The sequence below is a fragment of the Mesoplodon mirus genome, assembly GCF_964341445.2.
Source record: "Mesoplodon mirus genome assembly, chromosome: 4".
Taxonomy (NCBI): domain Eukaryota; kingdom Metazoa; phylum Chordata; class Mammalia; order Artiodactyla; family Ziphiidae; genus Mesoplodon; species Mesoplodon mirus.
This window is the reverse complement of record NC_138979.1, coordinates 36504746-36531219: the sequence shown is the minus strand read 5'-3', so window position 1 is coordinate 36531219 and position 26474 is coordinate 36504746. Positions and strand designations below refer to the sequence as shown.

Below are 26474 nucleotides of genomic sequence, written 5' to 3'. Positions count from 1 at the left end.
AAAATAATCCACCCTCTACCCCCAATCAAATGGGATTTACCAAAAAACTGGGCATTAAAATGCCAACAGACACAACAGTCCCAGGCTCTGCAAAGCATTCTAAAAAAAGACCTGCGCCAAACAGGGTGGAGGCCAGAGAAATCAACAAGACAGTACCTTGCTGCCATGACTGCCAGCTTCTGGGGATGGGAGGCAAGGAAGGATGGCAGGCTCTGTGAACCCCACTGTCAGCACCAACAGCAAATGGCCGCCCCCACCCCCGCTTCCATCTTTTTAAAGTACCTGCTGCCAATATTCTTTTTATTAAGGTGTAATTTACATAAAGCGAAATACATAGATTTTTATGTATAGTTACAGTATTTCTTAAGTTCACATTTCTTCCTGAATACTCCAAGACTTGCATCTGGCCAACCCTCCCCCTCGAACCACAAGAGGGAAATAAATGGGCAATGGGAAGGTCTGAGCAGAAGCAGTTCAAGGGGTTGCCAAGAAGCCCCTTCAACTTGTCCCCATCGAATCCTTCCAAGATGACAAGGGATCCTAAAGGGGAGTGATTCTTCCTTCATCTACTTGGTCACCCTTAACACAAAGAAAGAAAAAAAAAAAAAGCCTCCGCAGCTGAGAGTTACTCCACCCCACTTACCCTGCTTACCCCTTTCCAGGATCAATGCTCTTAACCTTATGTTAAGCCAATTCCAATATCCCAGTATTACCCAGCCTCACTTACGGTTAAAATTCTTCCCTTGCCATGATTCAGGGACCACCCATCCTTCACACATAGCTCCCTAGTTTTTAGAGTCTGGACATCCAGTAATCAGCCCCTTAAGTCCCCTCCCCCGCCTAAAAGTGTTTTGCTTCATCATCTCCAAGACAGGCCTGGGCACTAGGGGGTTAGCTGGATCTTTTCTGCATAAGACTGTCACCTTGTGGACCCTTCTCGGGGCCACCTCAGGTACAGACTAACAACTCCAGGGAATTTATCAGGGTAAGTGGAAAAGCCATGCCTGCCTTTACGAGCAACCATCTGTCCTGCCACACTCACAGCCAGCATTTCCATCTTTTGCAAAACAGCTCCATGTTGTATGGGGAGTGGGGGAGATGCAAAGGTGAACAGAACAACTGTTGCTGTGGATATCTTCACTCACTACCCCATACACGCCCCCCCCCCAAAGACAACTCATTTTCTAGCGCTCACCTGAGTGTGTGCTGCTCTGGGCTGAAGAATCTGAGTCCTGGGTGCTCCAGGGTCGGTCCCAGCCTGTGAGACTGAGGGACTGCAGGCCAAGGCACAAGTCATTTGCATCTGGGAGGCCACGGGAAGAATCTTGCGCAGAGGTGGGGAAAAGCATCCTGCTTGTAACTGTTTCTTCAGAGTCCTGGAAGTCTGCTTTGGACAGGAGGACAGCAGAACCCCAGAGTTAAGGGCTGTTTTCCCCAGTATTATCAACAATAAATAATATTAATAATAGTTTCCTTAGGCTCAAGGACCAAACATCCAAGCTGGCTGGATGCTGCAGCCGCTGCCTCTGCACTTTTGGGGGTATTAGAGCAAGAGCAGTTGCCATACAGCCCCCCTCCCCACATACACACCCCTATCCCGTCTGCATTACAGACTGGGCCAGCATGTGATCAGGCTGCTGATGCTTCCCGCTGCCAGTGACATCAGCCGGCTGAGCCGTGCAATAGAGAGCGGCATCATCCCTCACAGAACGGGGGAGGAGCAGGAGGGGACGACAGGGAGGAGACTTGCCTCCCAGGGAAAAGACAGCACAACAGCTACTTGCAACAGTCCGGGTGCAGTGCCGGTAAGTCAGGGTTGCAAGGCAGCGCCCTCCGGTCTCCAGCAATAGTGGGCAAGCGGCCCTCAGGCACGACTGAAGTCCTCTCCTCTCTGCCGACAGCAAAGCCAAAGCAGCAGACTGCCTGCTTGTGTAGCTCTGCCCTCCTGCCCCTCCCTTTCCCTCCCTCTGCTCTCCACCCCCCAAACCCAAAAACACTCTAGTCCTGGACTCTCTCCAGCTGCTTGCTCAAGCCCTGGTTTTGCAGCCCGATGCAAAGCTTCACAATTCTGCTAGCAAAAATCTATGTGCTCCAAGTGGCCCCTGAGCAGTACCCTGACACAGCAGTGTTTACCACTGAGGATGAGACAACCTTCAGAAAAACACTGTACACTCGGACCCTGGGGAACAACACTTGGTGCTCCAGGCTTGTCAGGAGCAGCTGATCAGAGAAAGGGGGTCAGCTTCAGCAGGGGGAGGGTGAGTCACTGGGCAACCCACAGGCCAGAGTAAGATCTGTCCTGACTAGGATACTCCCTGTTCCCAAGTTCTCGCACCCCAAAAGGATGGGCATCAATCACGAGCAGATACAGCAGGACCAGCTCCTCCCTCCTGCAAGTGTAGGTACAGACTGAGGAAACACTCCCAAAACAGTGTCTGACAGACCAAAATAAGAGAAACAGTCTCAGAAGCAGGATTATGCCTTATCAAAAACCCCATGTACAGGAGCTCACATCACCTGGTTCTGTCAATACTGTTTCTCTTGCTTTTCCAGGAGCACTCAGGATACACTGGCCAGCTGTAAGGATCACTGATGCCGCTGGCTGCTCAGGCCCCCTCTTAGGGGTGCTGCCCAGGACCAAAGCCCTATTTCAGTGACCACTCACAGCTCCAGCACCAAGTCCAGCTCTGCCCAGAGCTTCTGGAAACTGCCATTTCCTGTCTGCCAACATACTCTCCTGCACCAGTCCTTTTCCAACATGCCCTCCAGTCACAAGGCTTCTTCCTCAGAAAGGAGGGTAAAGCGAAGGTCCCAGCTTCAGCAAGCAGGCTGCTCGCACCTAGACCAGGTAGGCAGCACTCCACCCTGCTTGTTTTCCCATGTTACAAGAAGAAGTAACCAGATACGGGAAGCATGCCCACCTGGGACCGCCCAGGACAGGGTTACGAAGTGGGCAGAGTGGAGGATAATGCTGTTATCCACAGGAACAGCTGGCCAGAGCCTCCTGAGTATACCCTTCTGTCCACAGGCACTCAGGCATAGCCTAGAGGGGGAAAATGGCCAGTCTGTGGGAGGGACTCCTCCCCTTGGGGTTTTTTTTTTTTTTTTTTTAAGAGCTTTGCTGCTGTGTCATCCATCCACATTATTCCTGTCTGGCTGTAGATACTCTGCTTGCTCCCTGTCTGTGTCTATCAAAGCCTTCTTCACCACTGCACAGGCTGAGCAAGAACTCACCCATGCTGGTGTTGCCCCCACCCCAGACCACTCCCTCCTGCTTCTCTGTCCACCCTTCCCCTAAGCTAAGGATATACTTTAAAAATAATCCATATGTATTAATTATAAAAACACAATGCTTCCTTTAAAAAATCCATATTTAAGTACCCATTCCCCACCTACACCAACTATCTATGTAGTCCCTTCCATCACAATGTGAGCACACCTACAACTAGAAGCAATCGTTCCTCCCTTCCCCATCTAAAATCAGGGCATTTGTGGATATGGGTACCCTCATGCCCCAGGCAGAGAGAATCTAATCATCAACTATACTCTTGCTACCCAAACTACAGTGTGGCAGACCAGCAATATCAGCATCACTAGGAGCTTGTTATAAACAGAGAATCTCAGGCTCCACTTGAGACCTATGGAATTGATCTACATTTAACAAGACTCCCAGTTGATATTAATGCACATCAAAGTTTGAGTAGCACTGATCTATACAACTACCATGAACTTCCAAACCCAAGCAGAAAGACCCCAGGCCTGAGCAGCACATCAGTTTAAGTCCGTTTAGAAACAAATGGCTACAAGCATCTAGGAGCCTGGAGATCTAAATACAGTGTAACTCTCTCCCTTTAATCACAGCATTCGCACTAAGACATCACCTTTATCTTTATCCAGACATTCTCCATTCCACTGGTTTTTTTAGGTAAAGGCTTGCACTACCATTGTAGGATTCTTTCACTAGTTCCTCAAACTAATAGAAGACCCTGTTAACCCCTTGGTGTGGCAGGCTGGGAAAAATTAAGTAGCTTTAAAAGTCTGATAGAGCTTGCTTTACTCACCAGGTCTGCCACCGTGTGATCTCGGTCAAGTTACTAAACTTTTCTGAGCATCTTTTCATCTGTAAAGTAGCAACAGCAGCTATCTTTCAGGTGTTTTGCAAGGATTACATAAAGCATTTGGTACAGTGCCTGGCACAAAGTATTTTATCAGTATGTTGCTTTTAGTAGGTGACCACATAATTTATCATCCAAACAAAGGCACTTTTGAGAGAGAAAGGGGGCAGATATTAATAATCATACCAGGACAGCAAGCTTGAACAGAGACAGTCCTAGGTGAAATGGTAGGCATGATCACTCTTATCTGCGGCCATTTGCGTTCAAAAACATTTTACCCAAAAAAGCCTCTTTTCTAATGGCTTCCTGATCCCAGCTCTCCAAACATGCCCATTCTGTTCTACCTCTTCAATCTATATTGACATAAAGTTTGAGAAGTTAACTGTCAACACAGGCTAACATTCAGTAAGTTGAAAGGTCTGAAACACAAAGCCTGATTTTACTGAGTAAAGCCCATCTTTGCTTCTCAAACTCACATCTGATGCTGACAGGAACTTGACCCTTTTTATTGGAAGATATTCTTTATAACCTTTAGCCAAGCACAAACTAGACACTTCGAAGATACTAAAAACTGGGAACAAGCACATGATGAAGTGAGACTTCTCCTTCTAAGGCTATCTATTTGAATAATGTCTCAGCTTAAATGCTTTCTACATCAACCCTAACCCTAACCCTACAAGTTTCTATCAATACCTACACAACGTTTCCGATTTAAGTTTCTTAATTTGGTTCAAAAATTTAAAATCATCTCCCTTTGAAAATATCAGTTATCTTCTTTATAGTTAATCTCCCAAACTTCTTAGCAACTGGACAACTCATGGAAACAAGTAAACTGACCCAAAGTCCAAAGTTTGCCACAGTCTAAAATACAGTAAACCCTGGTAGACTCAAAATGCAGAGGTGACCCAGGGGCTCTGGCTCTAGGGCTCAGAGTAGTATAGCCTCAACTCTAATTATTTCCATCCTCAGCATAAGAACATGTCTGTCCTCTGATGACTCCTCTGCCAACAAAACTTAGCATGAAGCTGCTCAGGGTTCTCTGTAGCTATCATTCTTGAGCATCTGCCAAGTAGGGAAGTGAAACAAGAAAAGAGTAGTGACTTCAGGCCCCCGTTTATGAAACCATTAAGTCAGGTTCCATTGTATAAAGGTAGATGGTGACTGCAAGAAGTCTGTTGAGGCCCCCGGGAAACCAGAGATGGCTTCACACAGTAGATGCATCACGAGCTGATCCTCGGCAGAAAGGGACCTGGTTCGGAGGAGGTAATAGGGGAGAAGGTAATAAGCAACGTGTGTTTGGGCTAGCCAAGCCAGGAAGAACTGAGGCTGGAATATCAAACTGATGCTCAGGCATGCAGTGAAAAACCTCTGTACCCTCTTAAACAAGAAATAATGTGGTAGAGGGCCCAAGATGAACCAGAGATCCGAGCTAGGGAGGCCAGCCAGGGAGGTAAGGGATGAGAGGAAAGAGGAGGAAGACGACGGCAGAACAGCTGGGTAAGGAGGGAAGAGGAGGAGTTGGGGAGCAGGGTAATATGTTAAATGACATAAAGCAGACTACAAAGTTGCAACTATATCATGATTATATAACTATGTGAAAATTTTGTATGTTGACAGATGATGTGGGTAAAGGAATACAGAAAAATACAAACAGCTTATGTGTGAGGGTAGCAGGCTGCTAGTGGATTCACTGTCCTTTAGTTATTGCACAAACAGTACAACGAAAGCTGTCTTCTCCTTTCTTTCTCTTTAGACTTTCAACAAGCACACTATTACAATTTGTATGGCAACTACACTTGAAATCTTTCACAAAATCTCAACTTCATCCCCAAATTCCAGTGCCTGGGAATAGCAAAGAAAGGACATTGAATCACTTGTCCCCATTAAATTTCTTTTAAATACCTGAACTTACAGTCTGTTGAGGCTACTTAAATCAATGATTTATGGCTCCTGAAGTTTTAAAAAGCCCATAAAGTAGCATTTCTAAGAATGTATTTCTAAAAGGACTCTTTAAAAGACTATTCCCCTGCCCCCACACCGCCAACTCAAGAAAACAGAAATGATTCTAAAAATCCATTTTGACGATCTAAAGAAAAAGAGCCAACATGCAAGAAGTCAGACATCTGCCACGATCATGTCAACTGTTGTGTGCACTGGGGCCCTTAACCACTCACACCAGGGGGACTGAACGTTTCCCTAAAGCAGTACTTCTCAAACTTTCATGGGCATAGGAGTGACTTGGGAATCTTTACAACACTGACTCTGACTCAGTGGGTGTGGGTCAGGTCCCAGAATCTGCATTCCTAACCTACTCCCAAGTGATATCTTACACTACTGGTTTGCTGAGCACACTGTGAGCATTAAGAGTTTAAAATGGTCTTCCTACCCCAGACTCTCTCTTCCAGGTAATTCATCCCATTCTTACACAACACCCCCTCTTCATGGTGTTCATTCTCCTAAACAAGTGCCTTCAACGGTTCCCTGTAGCCTCTCAGATCAAAGCCAATCTCCAGGCTTACTAACTTTCTCTCACACTATTCATCAAACTTTAAAGGCTGAACCTGAGTCAATCACAACTCCCTAGAAGTTCACACTCTAAGAGAACCATGTACTGTTAATCTGTGTGTTAATAACAGTAGTTCAGAAGAGAAGGAATGCATGATGCCTAGGATGTTCAAAGAAAGCTTCCTTATAATTTCAGCTATACTTTAACCACATTACAGATTAAGGTATGAGAGAACATTAGGTTTACTTTGTACTTCCCACCATAAAAATATGATCATTGGCTCATTTTAGTCTCAACCACATTAATGATCTTCAAATGAATTCTGTAATTTATTTCAAAGCAATTTCTATAATGTTTCTGAAAATAAATATTAACAATGTTTAGATTTTAAAATAGCATATACCATGTTTACATACTGGAAAATTCAATATTATTATTATTATTTTTTTTTTTTTTTTTGCGGCACACGGGCCTCTCCCGTTGCGGAGCACAGGCTCTGGATGCGCAGGCTCAGCGGCCATGGCTCACGGGCGCAGCCGCTCCGCGGTATGTGGGATCTTCCCAGACCGGGGCACAAACCCGTGTCCCCTGCATCGGCAGGCGGACTCTCAACCACTGTGCCACCAGGGAAGCCCCAGTGAGGACGTTTTTAACAAATGGTGCAGGAACAGCCAAATACCTATATGGGGGGGGAATGAACCTTGACCCCCTATCTCACACCATTTACAAACATTAATTTAATATTAATCAGAGAGACCTAAAGGTAAAAGTTTTAACTTTTTAAAGCTTCTCTAAGAAAATACAGACTATCTTTCTGACCTGGGGCGGGGGGGGCGCCGGGGGGATGCATAGCATTGTTTCTTACAGAGGACACGGAAAGCACCGATCATTAGAGAAAGTTTTGATACGTTGGACTTATCAAAATTAAAAACGTCTGCTCATCAAGACACCATTAAGAAAGTAATTAAGTAACCTACAAAATGGTAGAAAATATCTGCAACCATACCTGACAAATGGCTAGTATCTGGAGTATATAAGAAATATTAACAACTCAAAAGTAAAAGAAAAAAACAATTTTTAAAAGGGCAGACAGGGCCTCCCTGGTGGCGCAGTGGTTGAGAGTCCGCCTGCCGATGCAGGGGATGCGGGTTCGTGCCCCGGTCTGGGAGGATCCCATATGCCGCGGAGCGGCTGGGCCCGTGAGCCATGGCCGCTGGGCCCGTGCGTCCGGAGCCTGTGCTCCGCAACGGGAGAGGCCACAACAGTGAGAGGCCCGCGTACAGCAAAAAAAAAAAAAAAAAAAAAAAAAAAAAGGGGGCAGACAAATCTTCAAAAGGCATTTCACACAAAAATACAGAACTGGACAATAAGCACTAGAAAAAATGCTGAATATCATTAGTCATTAAAGAAATGCAAATTAAACCACAATGAGATACTACTACATACCCACCAGATGGCTAAAATTAAAAAGACTGCTCCACAGTTTGCCAACATTTGGTGTTGCTGATCAGAACTTCCATATATTATTTTATGATGGTACAATCACTTTTGAAAAAGCTCTGCCAATTTCTTATACAATTACACATATACTATCCTATGACCCAGAAATTCTACTCCTAGGTATTCAACTAAGAGGAATGCAAGTGTATGTCTACAAAAAGACCTGTACATGAATGGTGATAGCAGCTTTATGCATAATCACCAAAACCTGGAATGAATCCAAGTGACCATTAACAGAAGAATAAAATGTGGTGTATACATACATATACTAGAATATTACTCAGCAATAAAAAAGAATAGACTATTGATACATACACCAACATGGATGAATCTCAATTACACTGAGCGAAATAAACCTCACGTAACATAGCATATATGATTCCACTTACTTGAAGTTCTAGAAGAGGCAAAGCTAATATACGGTGAAATCAGGTGGTTGCCTCCAGGGGGTAGTAGTGGGAGCCGACTAGGAAGGAGATGAGGGAACTTTCTGAGGGGATGGCAATGTACTACATTTTGTTGGGAGTTGGGTATGTGCATTTGTCAGAATGCATCTAATGATACACACAGGATTTGTGCATTTCACTGTTTATTAATTTTACCTCCAAAAACCTCTAAACAAATACTGAACATTAGAGTTAATATGCATGCTGAAGTTATTTAAGGGTGAATTATATCCATGTCTGCAAATTACTTTGAAATGCATCATAAAAGGAGATGGACTGATAAATGGTTAGGGGGATATATAAACGGCTATGTGATAAAGCAAATATGACAAAATGCTGACTGCAGAGTCTAGGTGATGGGTATTATGGGTGTTCACTTTATAATTCATTCATGTTTTCTGTATGCTTGAAAATGTTCAAAATAAAATGTTGGGGGAAAATGAAGTTAGACTTTTTCTGACTAAAAGCAAGCTTGAAGTAATTGGTTTGATGATAAAAACCAACTACCAACTTCATTAAATTAGATTTTATGGTTGACATTTTCCATAAGCAGAACAAGTTAAAATCTACAGACCCAAGGTTTTGACAAAACATAAAGCAAGTGATAAGATAAAAAGTATTTTAAGGGAATTCCCTGGCTGTCAAGTGGTCAGGACTCCACACTTTCACTGCCGAGGGCCTGAGTTCAATCCCTGGTCGGGGAACTAAGATCCTGCAAGCCACACGGCACAGCCAAAAAAAAAAAAAAAAAAAGCATTTAAAAACACCGTATGCATAAGGGCATATTTTTTAACTTAACAGCATTTTAATTTTCTCAATCCTTCAGGTAATGAGTTAAACAGGTCTCTAAGTGAAAGAATAACATAGTCATCTGAAATCTCCATAAGCATTCTTGGTATACTTCCAAAAAACTGAGAAACTCAATGACTGATGCCTCAGGTAACAAATCTTTTCACAACTTAGATGGTTTCCAGTTCCTTCTTTTCAACAAATATGAAGGAGTGAATGGAACTGTCGCCAAGTAAATGACTAAAAATAATGATAGATGACTGATTTTTTACATACAAGTCAAGAAGGAGTTCAAACAACTGAGTGACACTGCTCTAACAATACCTTCATTTCCCATCTACTTATTTATGTGAACAAGTTTACTCAGTAGGGCACAGATCTATAAAAACAGAAAAGAGGAATGTATTTGGTGTTGAAAATGCTGAGTCATTCTGGCAATAAGTGAGTCATCCAAAATTACATGAGTTATAAAAACGCCTCATTTCTCTCATTAAAAAGCATTTCCAATAAACAATAAAGTCTTAATCAATTGTCCTAGCAATCAATGGCCACAGCAATCCAAAACACAGCCTTTTAGTCACAGGAAATAATTTAAAATTTCAATTTATGTAGTTTTTGTTGCAGAGAAGTACAACATGTGATCAACAGAAGACTAAACTGTAAAACATTTCATTAGTATAATATTCTGTGGGAGAAGTAGACTAGAAATACAAGTAAAGGAGAAAAGGAATAATGAGAAATTTCCCACTGTTAAAGAGCTAATTTACAGTTTTTTAAACAGATAATATGGATAAAAATCTCTACAAATTTTGATTCCACTGGATACATTTTTCGATGAAATTTTAGATACCAAGTTAAATGTGCAAGGAGTACACTGTATTTTTTTAATGTTTTTTATTGCGGTAAAATATATCTAACATAAAATTTTACCATCATAACCATTTTAAAGTGTTCAATTTAGAGGCATTAAGTACATTCACATTTTTGTGCACCTATTACCACTAACCATTGCCACAACTTTTTCATCTCAAATTAAAACTCTGTACCCATTAAATACTAACTCCTCACTAACTCTTCCCCCAGTCTCTGGTAGCCATTTTCTGCCTCTGAATTCCATTATTTCAGGTACCTCCAAGAAGTGAAGTCATGCAATATTTGTCTGTTGCGTCTGGCTTATTTCACTTAGCAGAATATCTTCAAGGTTTATCCATACTGTAGCATGTATCACATTTTCCTTCCTTTTTAAGGATGAATAATATTCCACTGGATGTATGTACCACATTTTGTTTATCCATTTATCTGTCCATGGACATTTGGGCCATTTCTTTCCACCTTCTGGCTACTGTGAATAGTACTGCTATGAGTATCAGTGTACAAATATGTGTTCCCGTCCTGAGTTCACTTCTTTTACATATATATACTTAGAAGTGGAACTGCTGGATCATACAGTAATTCTATGTTTAATATTTTTTTAGGAACCACTGTATTATTTACCACAGCATCTATACCATTTTGCATTCTGCAAAGCGTGTTTCAATTTCTCTACATCCTTGCCAACACTTGTTATTTTCTGGTTTGTTTGGGCTTTTTTTGTTTTGGGGGGGACAATGACCATCGTAATGGGTGTGAACTGGATCTCATTGTGGGGTACATTGTTTTTTAAAAATTGGATACAAACAAATGTTTGAAGACTGCTGCTGCCTAGTCCACGAAACCCCAAGATCATGTTTTTTAAAATTTCCCACACCCCAGGTTTTTGTTGAACTGTTTTTCTTTCTATACCACCCAAGTGGTCCTAATGGCAAATGCCATCTTCTTGCTGGATTCTGCATCACTGATTACAGTGATGGTCCATAGATGGGCATCTGACCCAACCTGGGTCATAATAACTCATCCCTATGACTACAGAGACCAGTCCTGGTATGGGCATAACTCAAGCCAAGCTAATTGAGACTTCTTCCCTAAGATTTTTCTAACTGGGTATTGGAAAGAAAGAATCATTTCCTGACTTCATGATGCCAGAGGATGTGAACACAGCCCCTTCCTTAGATAACAGAAAATTATGCAAAAGGAGAAAATGAAACTCACACTGGGAGAGAGGCAGCAAAGAGACAGAACCTCAACAAAATTTCTTCCTGTTCTGTGAGCTATATACCAACAGCCTTCCAACACATCCCACGTTTTGCTAAAGTTAATTCTAATTAGGTGTTTGATCATTTGCAAATAAGAGTGTTCTGTGTAATTCAAGCCCTTCAGCAAGGACTGACCAAACAAGTAATTACTACAAGCAGGATGAGAATCTCTGGACAAAAGCCCCTAATGCCAGCATCAGATGAGAGAGTCAGCAATAAAGGAGCTAAAAAGACCACCTGGTTAAATCATCTTTTTTTTTTTTTTTTTTAAACTAGTGAGCAAACAAGGATCAGATAGGGCCAAAGCAAGAAAGCTACTAAGTGGTAGAAGTGGGATCCAAATCCAGGGACCAACCTGCTTTCCTGCCCCTCCCCTGCTCCAGGGCACTTTCTCAGGTCCAGGTCTACACTCATACATACCCCAAATCAGACTTGCTTTATCAGTAAATTATTAATGGATTCCATTTTCTCCAGTTAGGTCCCTATGGAGCTCTGTTCTTTTTTTTTTTTTTTTTTTTTTTTTTTTTTTTTTTTTTTTTTTCCGTACGCGGGCCTCTCACTGTTGTGGCCTCTCCCGTTGCGGAGCACAGGCTCCGGATGCGCAGGCTCAGCGGCCATGGCTCACGGGCCCAGCCGCTCCGCGGCATATGGGATCCTCCCAGACCGGGGCACGAACCCGTATCCCCTGCATCGGCAGGCGGACTCTCAACCACTGCGCCACCAGGGAGGCCCTGGAGCTCTGTTCTAAACCTATCCCATCCTACCAGGAGTTCAACTCTCAATACTAGCTCCTCCCCGTTCTTATCATCCTTCCCCTAAACACCCACTTATTCAGTAAAATGTCAATTTCACATTCTGGTGTTTTCAAGATTCCACTGCCATGTACATATATAGTTTTTGACGGTGACAATTTCTTCCTCATGGAGAACAAAAACGAAAACTGCAGATTCAAGTCTAGCTCCACCTCATCTATGGCTCTGGTGTGGAGCTCCTGAAGCAGAATGTTTTGAAGACTCTGGTACAGAGTCCTGGAATACAACGTGCTGTCCAGGTGGTGTCCCCAAGTTATAAATAAAACTAGCATAATCTAAACACAACAAAATGTTACTATGCCTGATGCTATACTGGTTCAAATTTTGGGATCTGCAGAAGTTCCTTGAACATTACACCAAATTGGAGACCCATTACAGTGCCAATCATAACAGATCTAGAGAATATAAAAGCTAGTGATTTAGAAAGAACTGGGTGCTTTCAAATAGTATAGTAAGAGAGTAAACTAATACAACATTTCTGGAAGCCAATCTAACTAAATGCTTTAAAAGTACTTATCTGATGAAAAATTTTTGCTTTTAGAGATTTATCCTATGTCCAAATAATCACAGATATAAGCAAAAGTTTAACTTCAGGCACTTCTACTAGTGTTGAAAATAGACACCTATTTAAGCAAACTATCTCCAACAGTTTGAAATTCTTGAATTTTCATTCACGAACCATTTGGCAATGTGCTAAAGCCTATGAATGGATACCTTCTAAAAATAATGTTAAATATATAAAATAGTAATCATAATTTTGTAGTGATGAATGTAAACACCTCAAGATATGTGCAATGACTATAAAGGAATCAGACAAGAAATGTCTAATCATCCTACTGATTATTATTATTACTGCCAAAGAATTAGGTCCTGCTAATATTATTGTGACTTTTTGTCCACATTTAGAAGGAAATGCTACATTTCAGTTAAACACTGGTGAGAATAAGTATCTAAGTTTTTCCGTGCCCAAGATACTCGACTCCCTAAATTCTATCCACAGACTCAGGTTAAAAATCCCATGATGCGTCAATCTTACAAAGTAAAATGATATGTAACCTTGAAAAAGACATGGGAAGTTAGTGTCACAAAATGATAAAAGAAGAGAAAGAGGCATATTACTACATAGTATGTTCAGAAAGCTTTCTCTTTCTGTAAGAAATGTAAGAAAAATACTGGAGAGATATACTAAAATGTTAACAGTAGCTGTATCTGGGTAGTGGGATTACATATGATTTTTTTCCTTCTAATGTATCTGTTTTCTTCAAAATTTTTACAATGAACATATTATGATAATAAGAAAAAAATACATGTTATTAAGAAGGGTAACTCAGACTTAACATCCCCTAAATAAATTTGAAAAATTAAAAATTTCTACAAAAAAAAGTTCATGTAGAGAGATTTTAAATTTGACATTAGGAGTTCAATGACAATATAAAATTAGGATTAAAATTCAATTAAAGTAAAATAAACCACAGAATATTAAAAATAGAAGAGACTTTGGAGTCTACTTAGACTAAGCCCCTCATCTCACAGCAGGAACACCCTCTCTTGGATTGATTCCAGAAGCCTTAATCCTTGACATTTCCCTCTTCCCCCATTAATTGTACTCACTTCTTTTTCAGTCAAAAAGATGTAAAACATCTACATTCAGAAACTAGAATGCACACACTAAAGTGGGAGTAATCTCACCTGTGATCAAGACATAATCAAGCCTTAAGCTTTTAGTGGCAAAGCCCTGACATTGCAGCAGATGGGGATGGTACTACGCAGACCAAGGATTTCGGAAATTAAACATCACATTCCCTACTTCAGAAAGTGAGAAAAGAGCAGAGTCTGTGAAAAGGCTCTAGAACAATCGCACAAGGTTTATTTCTTTTCACAGATTGGAGTCTTAAGGTTGCACACACCCCCTCGCCACTTTCCTCTGCAGCTCTTTCACACTTGTACTCCTCAAGTCCAAGTATTGTTCTGTCCCACTCTCCACAGGTGACTGTGCCTGGAACTGGCTGAGAAAGTACAAGAACATCAGGTCGGCAGCACTGACACAGTCAGGAACAGACACTGAGACGCTGGCAGGTTCCAGCTCTGCTTGTTCTCCTCCACTCCACATCCAACTCCTCTGCCCTACAACAGGCCCTGAAGACAAAAGCAAGCCCAGGCCCACCACCAGGTGCAGTGGCAACAGCCTTCTACAGACTCTCCACCAGCAACCCTTCAGGCCTGACTCCAGCAGCTGGATGGGCCTGGCTTTCTGGAGTGCCCTGTGGGCCCCAACTGTCCACCTATGCCAGTGCTTCAGGAGGGCTGGTTAGTGAAGCTTCCCTGATCTTCCAAACCCCACTCCTCCCTCAACTGTGTAATGAGTTAAGTCCTATAATAAATCCCTTAGTCCACAACACTCATTGTGGTTCTGCTTCCTGATCAATGTCTGTCGGGACATTGGCACAATGGAAATCATCCCCACGGTAAATATGGTAGCTGGGAATTTCTCTTAGAGAGCCAAGGACAAGAGCAAACCTGGATTGAAGAGCCCTAGTGAGAACAAAAGGACACCACTCACTGTCCTGTCAATCGAATACATATTCCTCTGGAATTGTCATGTCCAATTCAGAACCCACTAGCAACAGGAAGCCACTGAGCACTTAAAAAGTAGCTGTTACAAGTGGGAAATGAATTTTAAATTTTAACTGATTGAAATTTAAATTAAAAATCTGGTAATTCTCGTCTGTTACTGGAAAACTTTTAAGTATGGTTCAGAACAACCTGAATATGTGAATCTACATTTTCAACATTATGACACCTAAATACATATCAACTACTTCAGATGAAAATTTATAGTTCAAATCAAGATGAGCTGTGAGTATAAAATATAATGCATATCAGGAAAATAAGCTGTATATCATTTCACAATAAACATGTATACAATCACTATGTTGTACACCTAAAACTAATACAATATTGTACATCAATTATAATCTCAAATTTTTTTAATTTCTGCATTTTGAAGACTTAGTATAAAAAATCAAATCATAAAATACCTCAATAATTTTTTATATAAATCACGTTAAAATATTTTATATTAAATAAAAAATATATTTTTCAATTGAAGTACAGTTGATGTACAATATTACGCAAGTTATATGTATACAAACAGTAATTCACAATTTTTAAAGGTTATATTCCATTTATAGTTATTATAAAATATGGCTATATTCCGTGTTGTACAATATATTCTTGTAGATTATTTTATACATAATAGTTCATACCTCTTAATTCCCTACCCCTATCTTGTCCCTTCCCTCCCCCATCCCCTGCGCTGGTAACCACTAGTCTGCTCTCTGTATCTGTGAGCCTGCTTCTTTTTTATTAGTAACCTAAGTGTCCATCAGCAGATGAATGGATAAAGAAGATGGGTACATATAAACAACGGAATACTCCTCAGCCATAAAAAAGAATGAAATTTTGCCACTTGCAACAACATGGATGGACGTGGAGGGTATTGTGTCAAGTGAAGTAAGTCAGACAGAGAAAGATAAATACCATATGATATCACCTTTATGTGAAATCTAAAAAAAACCCAAATTAATGAATATAATAAAATATACTATTAAAATTTTTAAAGGCACTACATCCGTTTTACAAGTGCTGATACCAAGGCTCAAAAGAAGTAAAGCAAACGTAAGCAAGATGGCACAGCTAGCGCTCAGTGTAGACGTACACTTCATGTGTTAAAAAAGAGTAAAAAAGGTAAAAAGCGAGACAACACACAGAGTAAAAAGGAAAAGATCATTTTCACATTCTTCTTTTTTTTTTTGCGGTACGCGGGCCTCTCACTGTTGTGGCCTCTCCCGTTGCGGAGCACAGGCTCCGGACGCGCAGGCTCAGCGGCCATGGCTCACGGGCCCAGCCGCTCCGCGGCATGTGGGATCCTCCCGGACCGGGGCACGAACCCGCGTCCCCTGCATCGGCAGGCGGACTCTCAACCACCACGCCACCAGGGGAGCCCCATTTTCACATTCTTGCAGCACTCCTCCATCCTCAATCTTATAGTCTCCTCTGAATTAACAGTTTAATATATATTCTTCTCATACCATTTTCTATGCATTTGTGAACACCTTTATCAACATTGATAATATCCAACTTTTAAGGTCTGCCAAAATAACAGGTTAAAAAATATTTACCTATTAAATGAGAGTCTCGTGTCAGGCACTAGCTAGGCAATAGGAATATGATAAGTAAGGAAAACCAGCTACAGCTCTTGCCTGTATGGACTGACAATCTAGTGGCAAAGACAATCTAAATAATCATATATAGTTTATATAATCATACATTATATAAACTATAATGTGAGTGAAGAGCTAGGAAGGAAAGAGATATGATGATATTGAAGTATTAAGGGGGTTCCTGGCCTAATGGGGGAGTGTTGGTTAAGATTTCCTTAAGTATGCTTTTCAAATATATTGTTAATCTAATTTACAACATCTGATTATTAGATAGTTGAAGCATTTTTTCCCAAACAGAAGAAATAAAAACAGCCAGTAGCTATCAATTTCATTTCCTCTGCCCTCTTTTCTTTGAGGATGAGTTCTTATCCAGTGGCCTTTCCTCTACATTAGCAAGCTGGTATTATTGTGCTCTGTAAGGATTAAAAAAAAAAAAGAATAATAATTTCTAAAAATATTATGACTACATTTTTCTAAGCACTTGGTAAGATTTAAAGCACTTTAAAACTATGGCACTGTCTGTAGAGGTCTCTGGTTTTAAATATTACCTCCCTTTAAAAAACAAAAAACGGGCACATTAAATAAATTTGATCTCTCCCTCTCTGGGTTTTGGTCAGAACAAAAAGTTAATTAAGTTACATTTTGTCTAGGATAGCCACACTGCTAGTAATAACCAAACTGATCCACATAAGAATAAATAGTACCACTTATAAGTTAGTTTGTACTTTTGTGTTTATGGGGAAAGAATCTAAGGACATATGTTCAAACTGGTTTCACAGCTATCCTAAATTTGGATTCTCCCCTGTACACACACCTTTGTACACAGAGATATAGAACTACACAGGTGTGAATTTAAGATGATTACTATTCCTAGCCATCATTAACATTTCAGAGTTAAAGCTGCCTGTAAGGAATATTTGCCAGTCTAAACCCATTTTAAAGCACTTTCCCTCTGGGATTTTATTCATTAGAAATTATATAACAATGAATTTAAAAGCTACATATCTTCTTTTAACTTCACTACAAAGGAAGGAATCACAACTGTCTTTAAGGTAGTTTGATTTCTCAGATTGCCTGTGGAGTTTCCACCCCAACAGAAAAAATTTAAAAAAAGGTCCGGGGGCTTCCCTGGCAGTGCAGTGGTTAAGACTCCCCGCATCCCCTGCAAGGGGTGCGGGTTCAATCCCTGAATCCCTGCAAGCCACATGGCATGGCCATAAAAAAAAAAAAAGGTCAGCAGGAAATTCAACAAGGAAAAGATACAGGACTTGTAGTGTTTTGTTTTTTTTTTAGTTTTTATTCCACTTTAAAAGAATTGGATATTAAAATAAGAATTCTGGTTATCAAACTAGAAAAATTAAAGCTATAATCTTCAACGGTGCTCAGTCATTTTGATAATTTCCTTCTCTGCATATATGGTGAGGTAAGCATTCTAACCTGCTAGAGGGATCATAAAAAGGGAGCATTTCCATAAATCATCAAAAACGTTAAAAATATTAACTGTTCAACCTAGTAACTTTACTGCTAAAAATCTCTAATTAAATACTCATAAGTGCAGAGAAATATCTACCTATAAAGATGTTTGTCACAAAGCTATTAATGGTGATAAACTATTTCTCTCATAATGGAGTAGGAACTTATACATTAAAATTCATATCTCAGTACATGATAAAGGAGAATGCTCAAGTGTTGGGGAAAGAGATTACAACTGCATGAAAATATCCAGAAATATGTAGAAAGACACTCTAACAGCATCTAAACAACTGAAATAGACTATATGTAGTAGGATATATCTGTACTTGAATTTTCCAAATTGTCTACAGCAAATATAAATTACAAAAAAGAATTCGGAAAATGGTTTTAAGAATTTAAAACCTGGGTATGGCTCTCTGACAAAGGAACTCACAATATGGTAAAAACAAAAACAAAAACCGCACACAGAACATTTAAATAAAAACAAACTGTCTTCTTTTAAAAAAAGAATTTGGTAAAACTTCTGGGATGCTCTTCATCTCTTTATGTTTATATCCAGAACAAATGTTAGTAGTCTAGTACTTCTAGGGTTCTATTAGAATGAGATACAAAGACTTATAGGGAAGTTCACTGCCACGTTAAAGTTACTGGTAATAGCACGCACAACTTCCTATTTTCCTTTCTTACCTGAAGTGAGAATCATCTCCTTCCTCAAATTCCCCAGCCCCAAGGTGCCTTTTGAAGATTCTTTCATGCACACAAACATGTAAATACACAGTTTCTTTAAAAACAAAAACAAAAACCCTGGGACTTCTCTGGTGGTCCAGTGGTAAAGAACCTGCCTTCCAATGCAGGAGACACAGGTTCGATTCCTGGTCGGGAAACTGAGATCCCACAGGCCGTGGGGCAACTAAGCCCAAGTGCCACAACTACTGAGCTCACGTGCCTCAACGAGAGAGCCCACATGTCTCAAACTACAGAGCCAATACCCTCTGGAGCCCGTGTGCCACAACTACAGAGCCCACAGGCCCTGGAGCCCATGCGCCACAACCAGAGAGAAAACCCGCACGCCACAGCTAGAGAAAAGCCCGTGTGCCAGAGACCGTGCGTCATAACAAAAGATCCCGCACGCCTCAACGAAGATCCTGTGTGCTGCAACTAAGACCCAATACAGCCAAAAAAATAAGGAAAATAAACACTAAAAAAAGTTTAAAAAATAAAGATTTTAAAATATACACCAAAAGTCAAATATACTATTTCACAATTTTTTCAAATGATGTATTTTGGATATCTTTCCAGATGTGTACATAGAGATCAACTTTCTTCTTTTGTGACAGGTAGTCCATTTTATGAACATAATAAATATATTCTCTATTGATGAACATTCAGGTTGTTCCCAGTAGTTGTTATTTCTTCTTCTAAAATAATAGGGCAAAAAATAATGATAGAAGTAATAAGATCTTATGCTTCAGGAGGTTAGCAGATAACCCAAGATGATGTAGGAAATTGTTTCTTTTGTTACCTCCATGTTGGTCTACCTGAAACATTGTAAATTCCATTTACAGTCTTTTAAAATACTAGACCCTAAGGGCAGGACTTCTGCGTTAACTAAATTGGTAATATGATTAGGTGTATGGTAAAACCCATTTGCTCACAGAAGCAAGTTATTTAATTATTGTAAGTAATAAAATAATTGCATAATGAGGTATCATCTGGAGTATTTTTAATGTATCAAAGGTGGGATTAGAATTTATAATAATGGTACCCCAATTTCTCAAATCTAGTTGTTGGGAAAAATCAAATTTTGGTGTCACGTTATAGCCACTCCAAATCAAATAAATCATATGTCTTTGGTCATGTTCTTCAAAAAAATAAATAAATAAGTAAAAATAGGGCAATAAACATCTATTTATTTTTGACTTTCTCAGGCAAACATACTTGATAAGTGCAAATACCTCATGATCCAATAGGTTTAAATCAATAAGACATTGGCCAAAATTGCCCCAAGAGTCATACCAGTTTAAATTTCCAACTACAGGGACTTCCCTGGTGGTGCAGTGGTTAAGAATCTGCCTGCCATTGCAGGGGACACAGGTTCGAGCCCTGGCCTGGGAAGATCCCATATGCCGCGGAGCAACTAAGCCCATGCGCCACAACTACTGAGCCTGTGTACCACAACTACGGAAACCTGCGTGCCTAGAGCCCATGCTCTGCAACAAGAGAAGCCACCGCAATGAGAAGCCCACGCAGCAAAACACAGTAGCCCCTGCTCGCCGCAATTAGAGAAAGCCCGCATGCAGCAACGAAGACCAAACACAGCCAAAAAATAAATAAATTAAAAAAATTTTTCCAACCACATGAGGACTGTTTCTCCACACCCTTGCCAAACTTTACTTTTTATGAATCTGACAGGTAAAAAATAAAATCCCATTGTTTAAATTTGTGATAAGATTCTGAGACTGAATGACAAGGGTCTACCATATCTCCTTAACTTACTTTTAAAAAATTCAGCATTCTTTCATTTGTTATTTGTCCCCATTTCCCCCTAATAGTTCCCATTTCAAAAAATGGATCCACTTAAGTTTGCCAGACAAAATTTGATTCTGCTCTCCTTCACCCCCCACAATCGGCAAGTCTTATTAAACCTACTTCTGAAATTCATACTAAATCTGTCCACTTACCTTGTCTCCATTATTACCATACTAGTCCAAGCCAAACACACTTCGCCTGGACTACTGCAGCAGTCTCCTAACCGTTCTCTCTGCTTTACCACTTCCTACACCCTTAAAAGCCTTGCCGCCCCTTAAATATACCAAATTCAGGCCCATCCACCCACTCCAAGGCCTTCCTGTTCCCTCTGCTTATAACAGTTTTATCCTGGTATTAAACCAGTTTCTCTACATGGCTGGCTCAGCATGCAGGTCTTCAGCTTAAATGTCACTTCCTCAGACAGAGGCCTTCCCTCAATAATGTGTGGAGAAATAATTTACGTAACCACTAATCCCCTACCCCAGTCATTCCTTATCACATCCCCTTGTTTAGTTTCTTTCCTATTACTTAGCATAACCTGAAATATTATTTGTTCCTATTCCCCACCATACTTCTGTAGTTACATATAGTTCACACCTCTTTTATAGGAACATATCTGTTCACAACTGTATTCACAGCATCTAAGCAGTTTATTATATGCTGACTAAAAGAACTGTCTCTTCATGTGTGTTTTAACTTTTTACAGGGTTGTTAGTCTCATTAAATTCATAAGAATACTCTAATTTAAGAAAGTTAACCCTCTGTTATGTAGTACAAATATCTTTTCTCCTTGATCACATATTCACCCATTAAAAGCATACAATTCAATGGTTTTTAACATTTCCACAGAGTTGTGCAATGATCACAATTAAATTTAGAACATTCCATCACCCCACAAAGAAACCCATACCCTTTCAGCAGTCACTTCAATCAATTCCCTCCTACCTCTCCCAGCCCTAAGCAACCCATTAATCTCTGTATTTGCCTATTCTGGTCAACTCATATAGGTGGAATGGTATAATATGTGATCTTTCTTAACCAGCTTTTCTCACTTTAGCATATTGTTTAAGGTTCATCCATGCTTTAGTATGAATCAGGTCTTCATTCCTTTTTACTGCCAACTATTCCACTGTATGGATATACCACATTTTGTTATACCACTCATCAATTGACATCTGAATTGTCTCCATGTTTTGGGTACTATGAAAAATATTGTAAACATTCATGTACAAGTCTTGTATGGACACATGCTTTCATTTCTCTTAAGTCTACTCCCAGGAACAAATTTCTGAGTCATACAGTAACTCTATGTTTAACCTTTGGAATAACTGCCGAACTGTTTTCCAAAGCGGCTATAATATTTCACATTAGCAATGTATGAGAGTACTAGTTTTTCAATAACTGTTATTACCTTTTTTTTTTTCTTACAGCCATCCTACTGGACGTGAAGAAGCTCAACTGTTCAAAGACTAGATAATCTGAGCAAAAAAGAATGACTGCAATGGATCAAGACACATCAAACACGCTAAATCCATGAGTCCACAATGATACTGAAAAACAATTTACTGGTCAGCTTTGAAGAACTCTGGAAAATCAGGTCAATATTATGAAAGAAAATAGAGAATAATCATCAAGCATTTATCTCCCTTTTCTAAGTGTCCTATTTTTCAGGTTAACCAAACAGTTGATGAAAGTAAGTTTACTTCTGTAAAAGTATGCCAGCTAATAAATGAAGGCATGAGAATTAGAAAACTGCTATTTGGCAACCCCTAATAAATTAGTGCAACTAGGTAGTAATGATCAATAGCTGCTAAGATCAATTTACAGAAGTACCCAATATCACCTGTGAAGTATTCTTCCCATTCTGAGGGCAGGCTGGAGTAAACTTATATAGTGCATGCAAACACGCTTTCAGGCACTCTCAAATACAAAGCCCATTTTTAAATACAAATTACAACCAGTACTGACCAAATATTTTCAGGAAACCAACAGATTCAATGAGGCAGCAATCTTAACATAAAACCTATACTTGACAAAATAAAGGAAAATAAAGCCAAGAACAAGACTTTAAAATAAATATTGTATTCCCAGAAAGATCCTAGAAGATCCACTGGAGACACTGAAAGTTAAAATGTGATTATGTAAGTAAAGTCAATATGTGGTCTGACTGACAGAAAAGATAGAGACTGAACACTTAATGGTAAGGTGGAAAGACAAAGCAGTTTTCCCAGAATTATATTAAGCAGGAGGACAATATATGTTGAAAAATCAAAGAAAACTGCAAAAATACCATTCAACTGGACACTTCCTAAGCTCTTTACGTGTACTATCTCACTTCTCTTTATAGCAACTGTTCACAATAGGTACTAGTACCAGAGGACAATTAAAATAAGAGTTTAAAAAATTTTAAACCATTCAAGTTTCATCTGCAGTAATGCCTGACAAGGTTATTCAGATTAATCTTCCTAAAAATAGAAAATCCTGAATTAATAAAAAAGACATCTTACATCTTAGAAGATAGTGGAAAACCAGTCTAATTCTGGGGAAAAAAGAAAAGCCAAAATCCAGAAGAGAAAGCAAATTACCAGAGCACCAAAATCACTGATCCTATGAATGAATCTGCCCATTCAGCAAAGTTGGGTTTTGGTTCTAAGGCCTGGAGAGGCAAAGGGAGAGAAGATTCAAAGCATGCCCCAGCAGAGAGTCTCATAGGACACTGTATCTATTGAGCTGAGATCCCCAAGAGTACCTCAGGGTAAAAATGAACCAGAATAAAATCAAGGCCCAAAACCTCTGCCAAGACACTGGAAATTTAAATCTTAAAGGTGGAGTTTGGCAGCAAATGAGGCACAGTTTGGGAAAAGAAGTGAACTAGAACATAGCACCAAAATATTCAAAATGAAGGGGAGAAACAAAAAAAAAAAGAAAATACCAAAGAGAGGATGCGAGAAGGACAGAATGAGAAAGTAGAATAAATGTTTAATTAGAGTCATAGCAAAAGAAAACAGCAAAATGAAACAGAGGAAATGTATGAAGACATAATGGCTGTAAATTGAGTACCGAAGATACTAATCCATACATAAAAGAAGACCAAGAACTCATAAGCAAAAAAAAACAAAAACCAAAAAGGTATCACATGTAGACTAAGAGTGAAATAGCAGAAAAGACACAGGGAAAATTAAAAGAAACGGAACAAGAGACAAAGACAAGAGATCTCAAAAAAAAGATTGATTTGTCAACAAAACCTTGAAAGCCTGAAGATAAACAACAAATACAGACTGAATGATAAATGCCAAGCCAGAATTCTACAACCAGCAAATATAGCCTAAGAAAGGAAGATGAAATAAAGACATTTTCAGGGAAAATAAAAAAGAATTCATTACCAGTACACTCACACTAAAGATGTTCCTCAGCCAGAAGGAGAATGAACCCACATGAAAGCACAGAAATTCAGAAAAAAAGAACAATGAAAATAGGAAATATGTGAGCAAGACTAAGTAAATAATAATTATATAAAATAATTCCTTCTGGGATTTAAAAATGTATATACAGAGCTTCCCTGGTGGCGCAGTGGTTGAGAGTCCACATGCCGATGCAGGGGACACGGGTTCGTGCCCCGGTCCAGGAAGATCCCACATGCCGCGGAGCAGCTAGGCCCGTGAGCCATGGCCGCTGAGCCTGCGCGTCCAGAGCCTGTGCTCTGCAACGGGAGAGGCCACAACAGTGAGAGGCCCACGTACCACAAAAAAATAAATAAATAAAATAAATAAAATATATATATATATACACACACACAATTAAAATGCCTAGTAACGACAACATAAAAACTGTGAGAACAGGGTAATTGGAGTTCTATAATGTCTTCACATTTTCCAGAGATGATGAAAGCACTAATTTGTGAGATACTAATAAGTCAAAGATGTGTGCTGTAATCCCTAGGGCACCCACAAAAAGAACAGTAAAAGAATGTTTAATCATACAACAGGAAGGCTAAGTTTGAATAAGGAACACTTGATTAATCCAAAAGAAGGCCACACAGAACATGAAGGACAAAGACCCAATAAAGGTGATATACTTAATATAAGTATATTAATAGTTCAACTACATGTTTTTTAAAAAACCCAAACTGCAATTAAGACACATATTGGTAGAATTCGTTAAAAATCAAAATTTCAACTATATGCTGCTTACCAAAGTCGTGTCTTAAAAACAGAAGGTTACTGACAGGTTGGAAAATATAAGAAAAGATACGCCATGCCAAAACTAACCAAAGAAAGCTGGTGTAACTAAACAAATATCAAACAAAATAATGTTAAGGCAAAAACGCAAGAGATAAAGAAGGGCATTTCATGAGTATAAAGGGACCAATCCACTAGAGGGATAATTCTAAAACTCAACAGTCTATAATAATCTATAACAGAAAAAAAAATCAACAAACCTTAAATGAGAGATAGTCAAGACTACAATAAAAGCTAGTGATTTTAACATATTTCTCTTGGTAACTGATAGAATAAGATAACCACAAATAAGAATATGGAAGATCAAACATAAAATTAACAAACCTGACCTAACTGACATAAACACAACACTGCATTGAACATGTGGCCAACACACTTTCTCCACAAGTGTACATACAACCTTTAACAAAGCAGGGCATAAAGAAAGTCTCAACAAATTCTGAAGACTAAAACCACATGGAAGATTTTCTATGAATATAGTAGAATTAAGGTAAAACTCTATTATAAAAAGACAACAAAAAGTCCCAAATGTTTTGAAGTTAAACCACACACTTCTTCAGGGATCAACAAGAAATCCAATGGAATTAAGAAAATATTTTTAACTGAATGATAAGTAAAAACACATCACAGGTCACAGAATGCACTTAAATCCATGCTTAGAAGGAAATGTACAGCCTGTGGTGCATGTATTCAAAAGATTACAAATCAATGATCAGGATGATGTCAGTGGAATGGCAGAGCAAGGACCTCTTGAAAATTCTTTCCTCCATAAAAGAAGTGAGAACACCAGCAAAAACTGTCAGACTGAACTTTTTCAGAACTCTGAAAATTAAACAAAGGCTTACAGTAATCAGGAACATTTATTTAAATCACAAATACAAAGTAGCTGAATACTGGTAAAAACAGTACACTGTCAGGCCTTTTAACTTGCACTACTCCCATCTTCTCTCTAGCTCTGCAGTAACCTTAAAAACCAAGAGCCCACAATCACAGTGAAAATTAGCATCCTGGAAGCCACCAAAAGGGGCAGAACAGGATTGGAGGTCAAGTCCCATCCCCAGAGACTGTCATTACTTGACTTTTGCAGTCGTTCCATGGAAGCTCCCATTTTTCTTGGCTGCCTTTGTCCTGCTTTGGAGCTCACCCAGTATGAACAGCCTTTGTCTAGGAGAAGTCTGTTAAACAATCAAAGGCAAGCATTAAACATCTGGTACCTCAGGTAGTAAGTAACAGTTTAGGCAAACAATAGACTACCAAAAAAGCTTAAAAGGAAAAGCTGAGGAATGAGATACACACAGAGGGCTTTAAAAAGTTCAACATATCCCTGTGAAACTGGAAGGCCCTAAGTTCTCACTTCTGATTAACCATGAGCCTCTGCACAAGCAGGGAAGTGAAGGCTACTCAATAAGCTGTATGGATCAGCATGGAAGGCATGCTGGACCCCTTGGCAAAGGACGAAAGACTTAGTGGTTCCAGGCATGTAAGGAAACCTCTGTCCAATCGTTAGCTGACCACTAAGATTACCAAAGAGAGATTATACACTATTGATAGTATGTATAAAATAAACAACTAATGAGGGCTTCCCTGGTGGCGCAGTGGTTGAGAGTCCGCCTGCCAATGCAGGGGACACGGGTTCATGCCCCGGTCCGGGAAGATCCCACATGCCGCGGAGCGGCTGGGCCCGTGAGCCATGGCCACTTAGCCTGCGCGT

General features: G+C 39.8%; 1 protein-coding gene across 7 annotated transcripts in view; it reads right to left on the bottom strand.

Annotated features, from left to right (window-relative positions):
- Positions 1-26474, bottom strand: part of CPEB1 (cytoplasmic polyadenylation element binding protein 1) — an 82469-nt gene that overhangs the window by 25151 nt on the left and 30844 nt on the right. For 2 of the 7 annotated variants that reach the window (XM_082620068.1, XM_082620070.1), the window contains exons 1-2: positions 1751-1932; positions 1196-1384 (exon numbers count right to left, since the gene is read on the bottom strand). In XM_082620068.1, coding sequence (XP_082476194.1) covers positions 1196-1349 — 154 coding nt within the window. In that variant the 5' untranslated portion in view covers positions 1350-1384; positions 1751-1932. Of the gene's footprint in view, positions 1-1195; positions 1388-1590; positions 1666-1750; positions 1933-2517; positions 2613-26474 lie in introns of those variants that run through there. The other 5 variants (XM_082620069.1, XM_082620071.1, XM_082620072.1 and 2 more) reach the window with 4 other exon arrangements.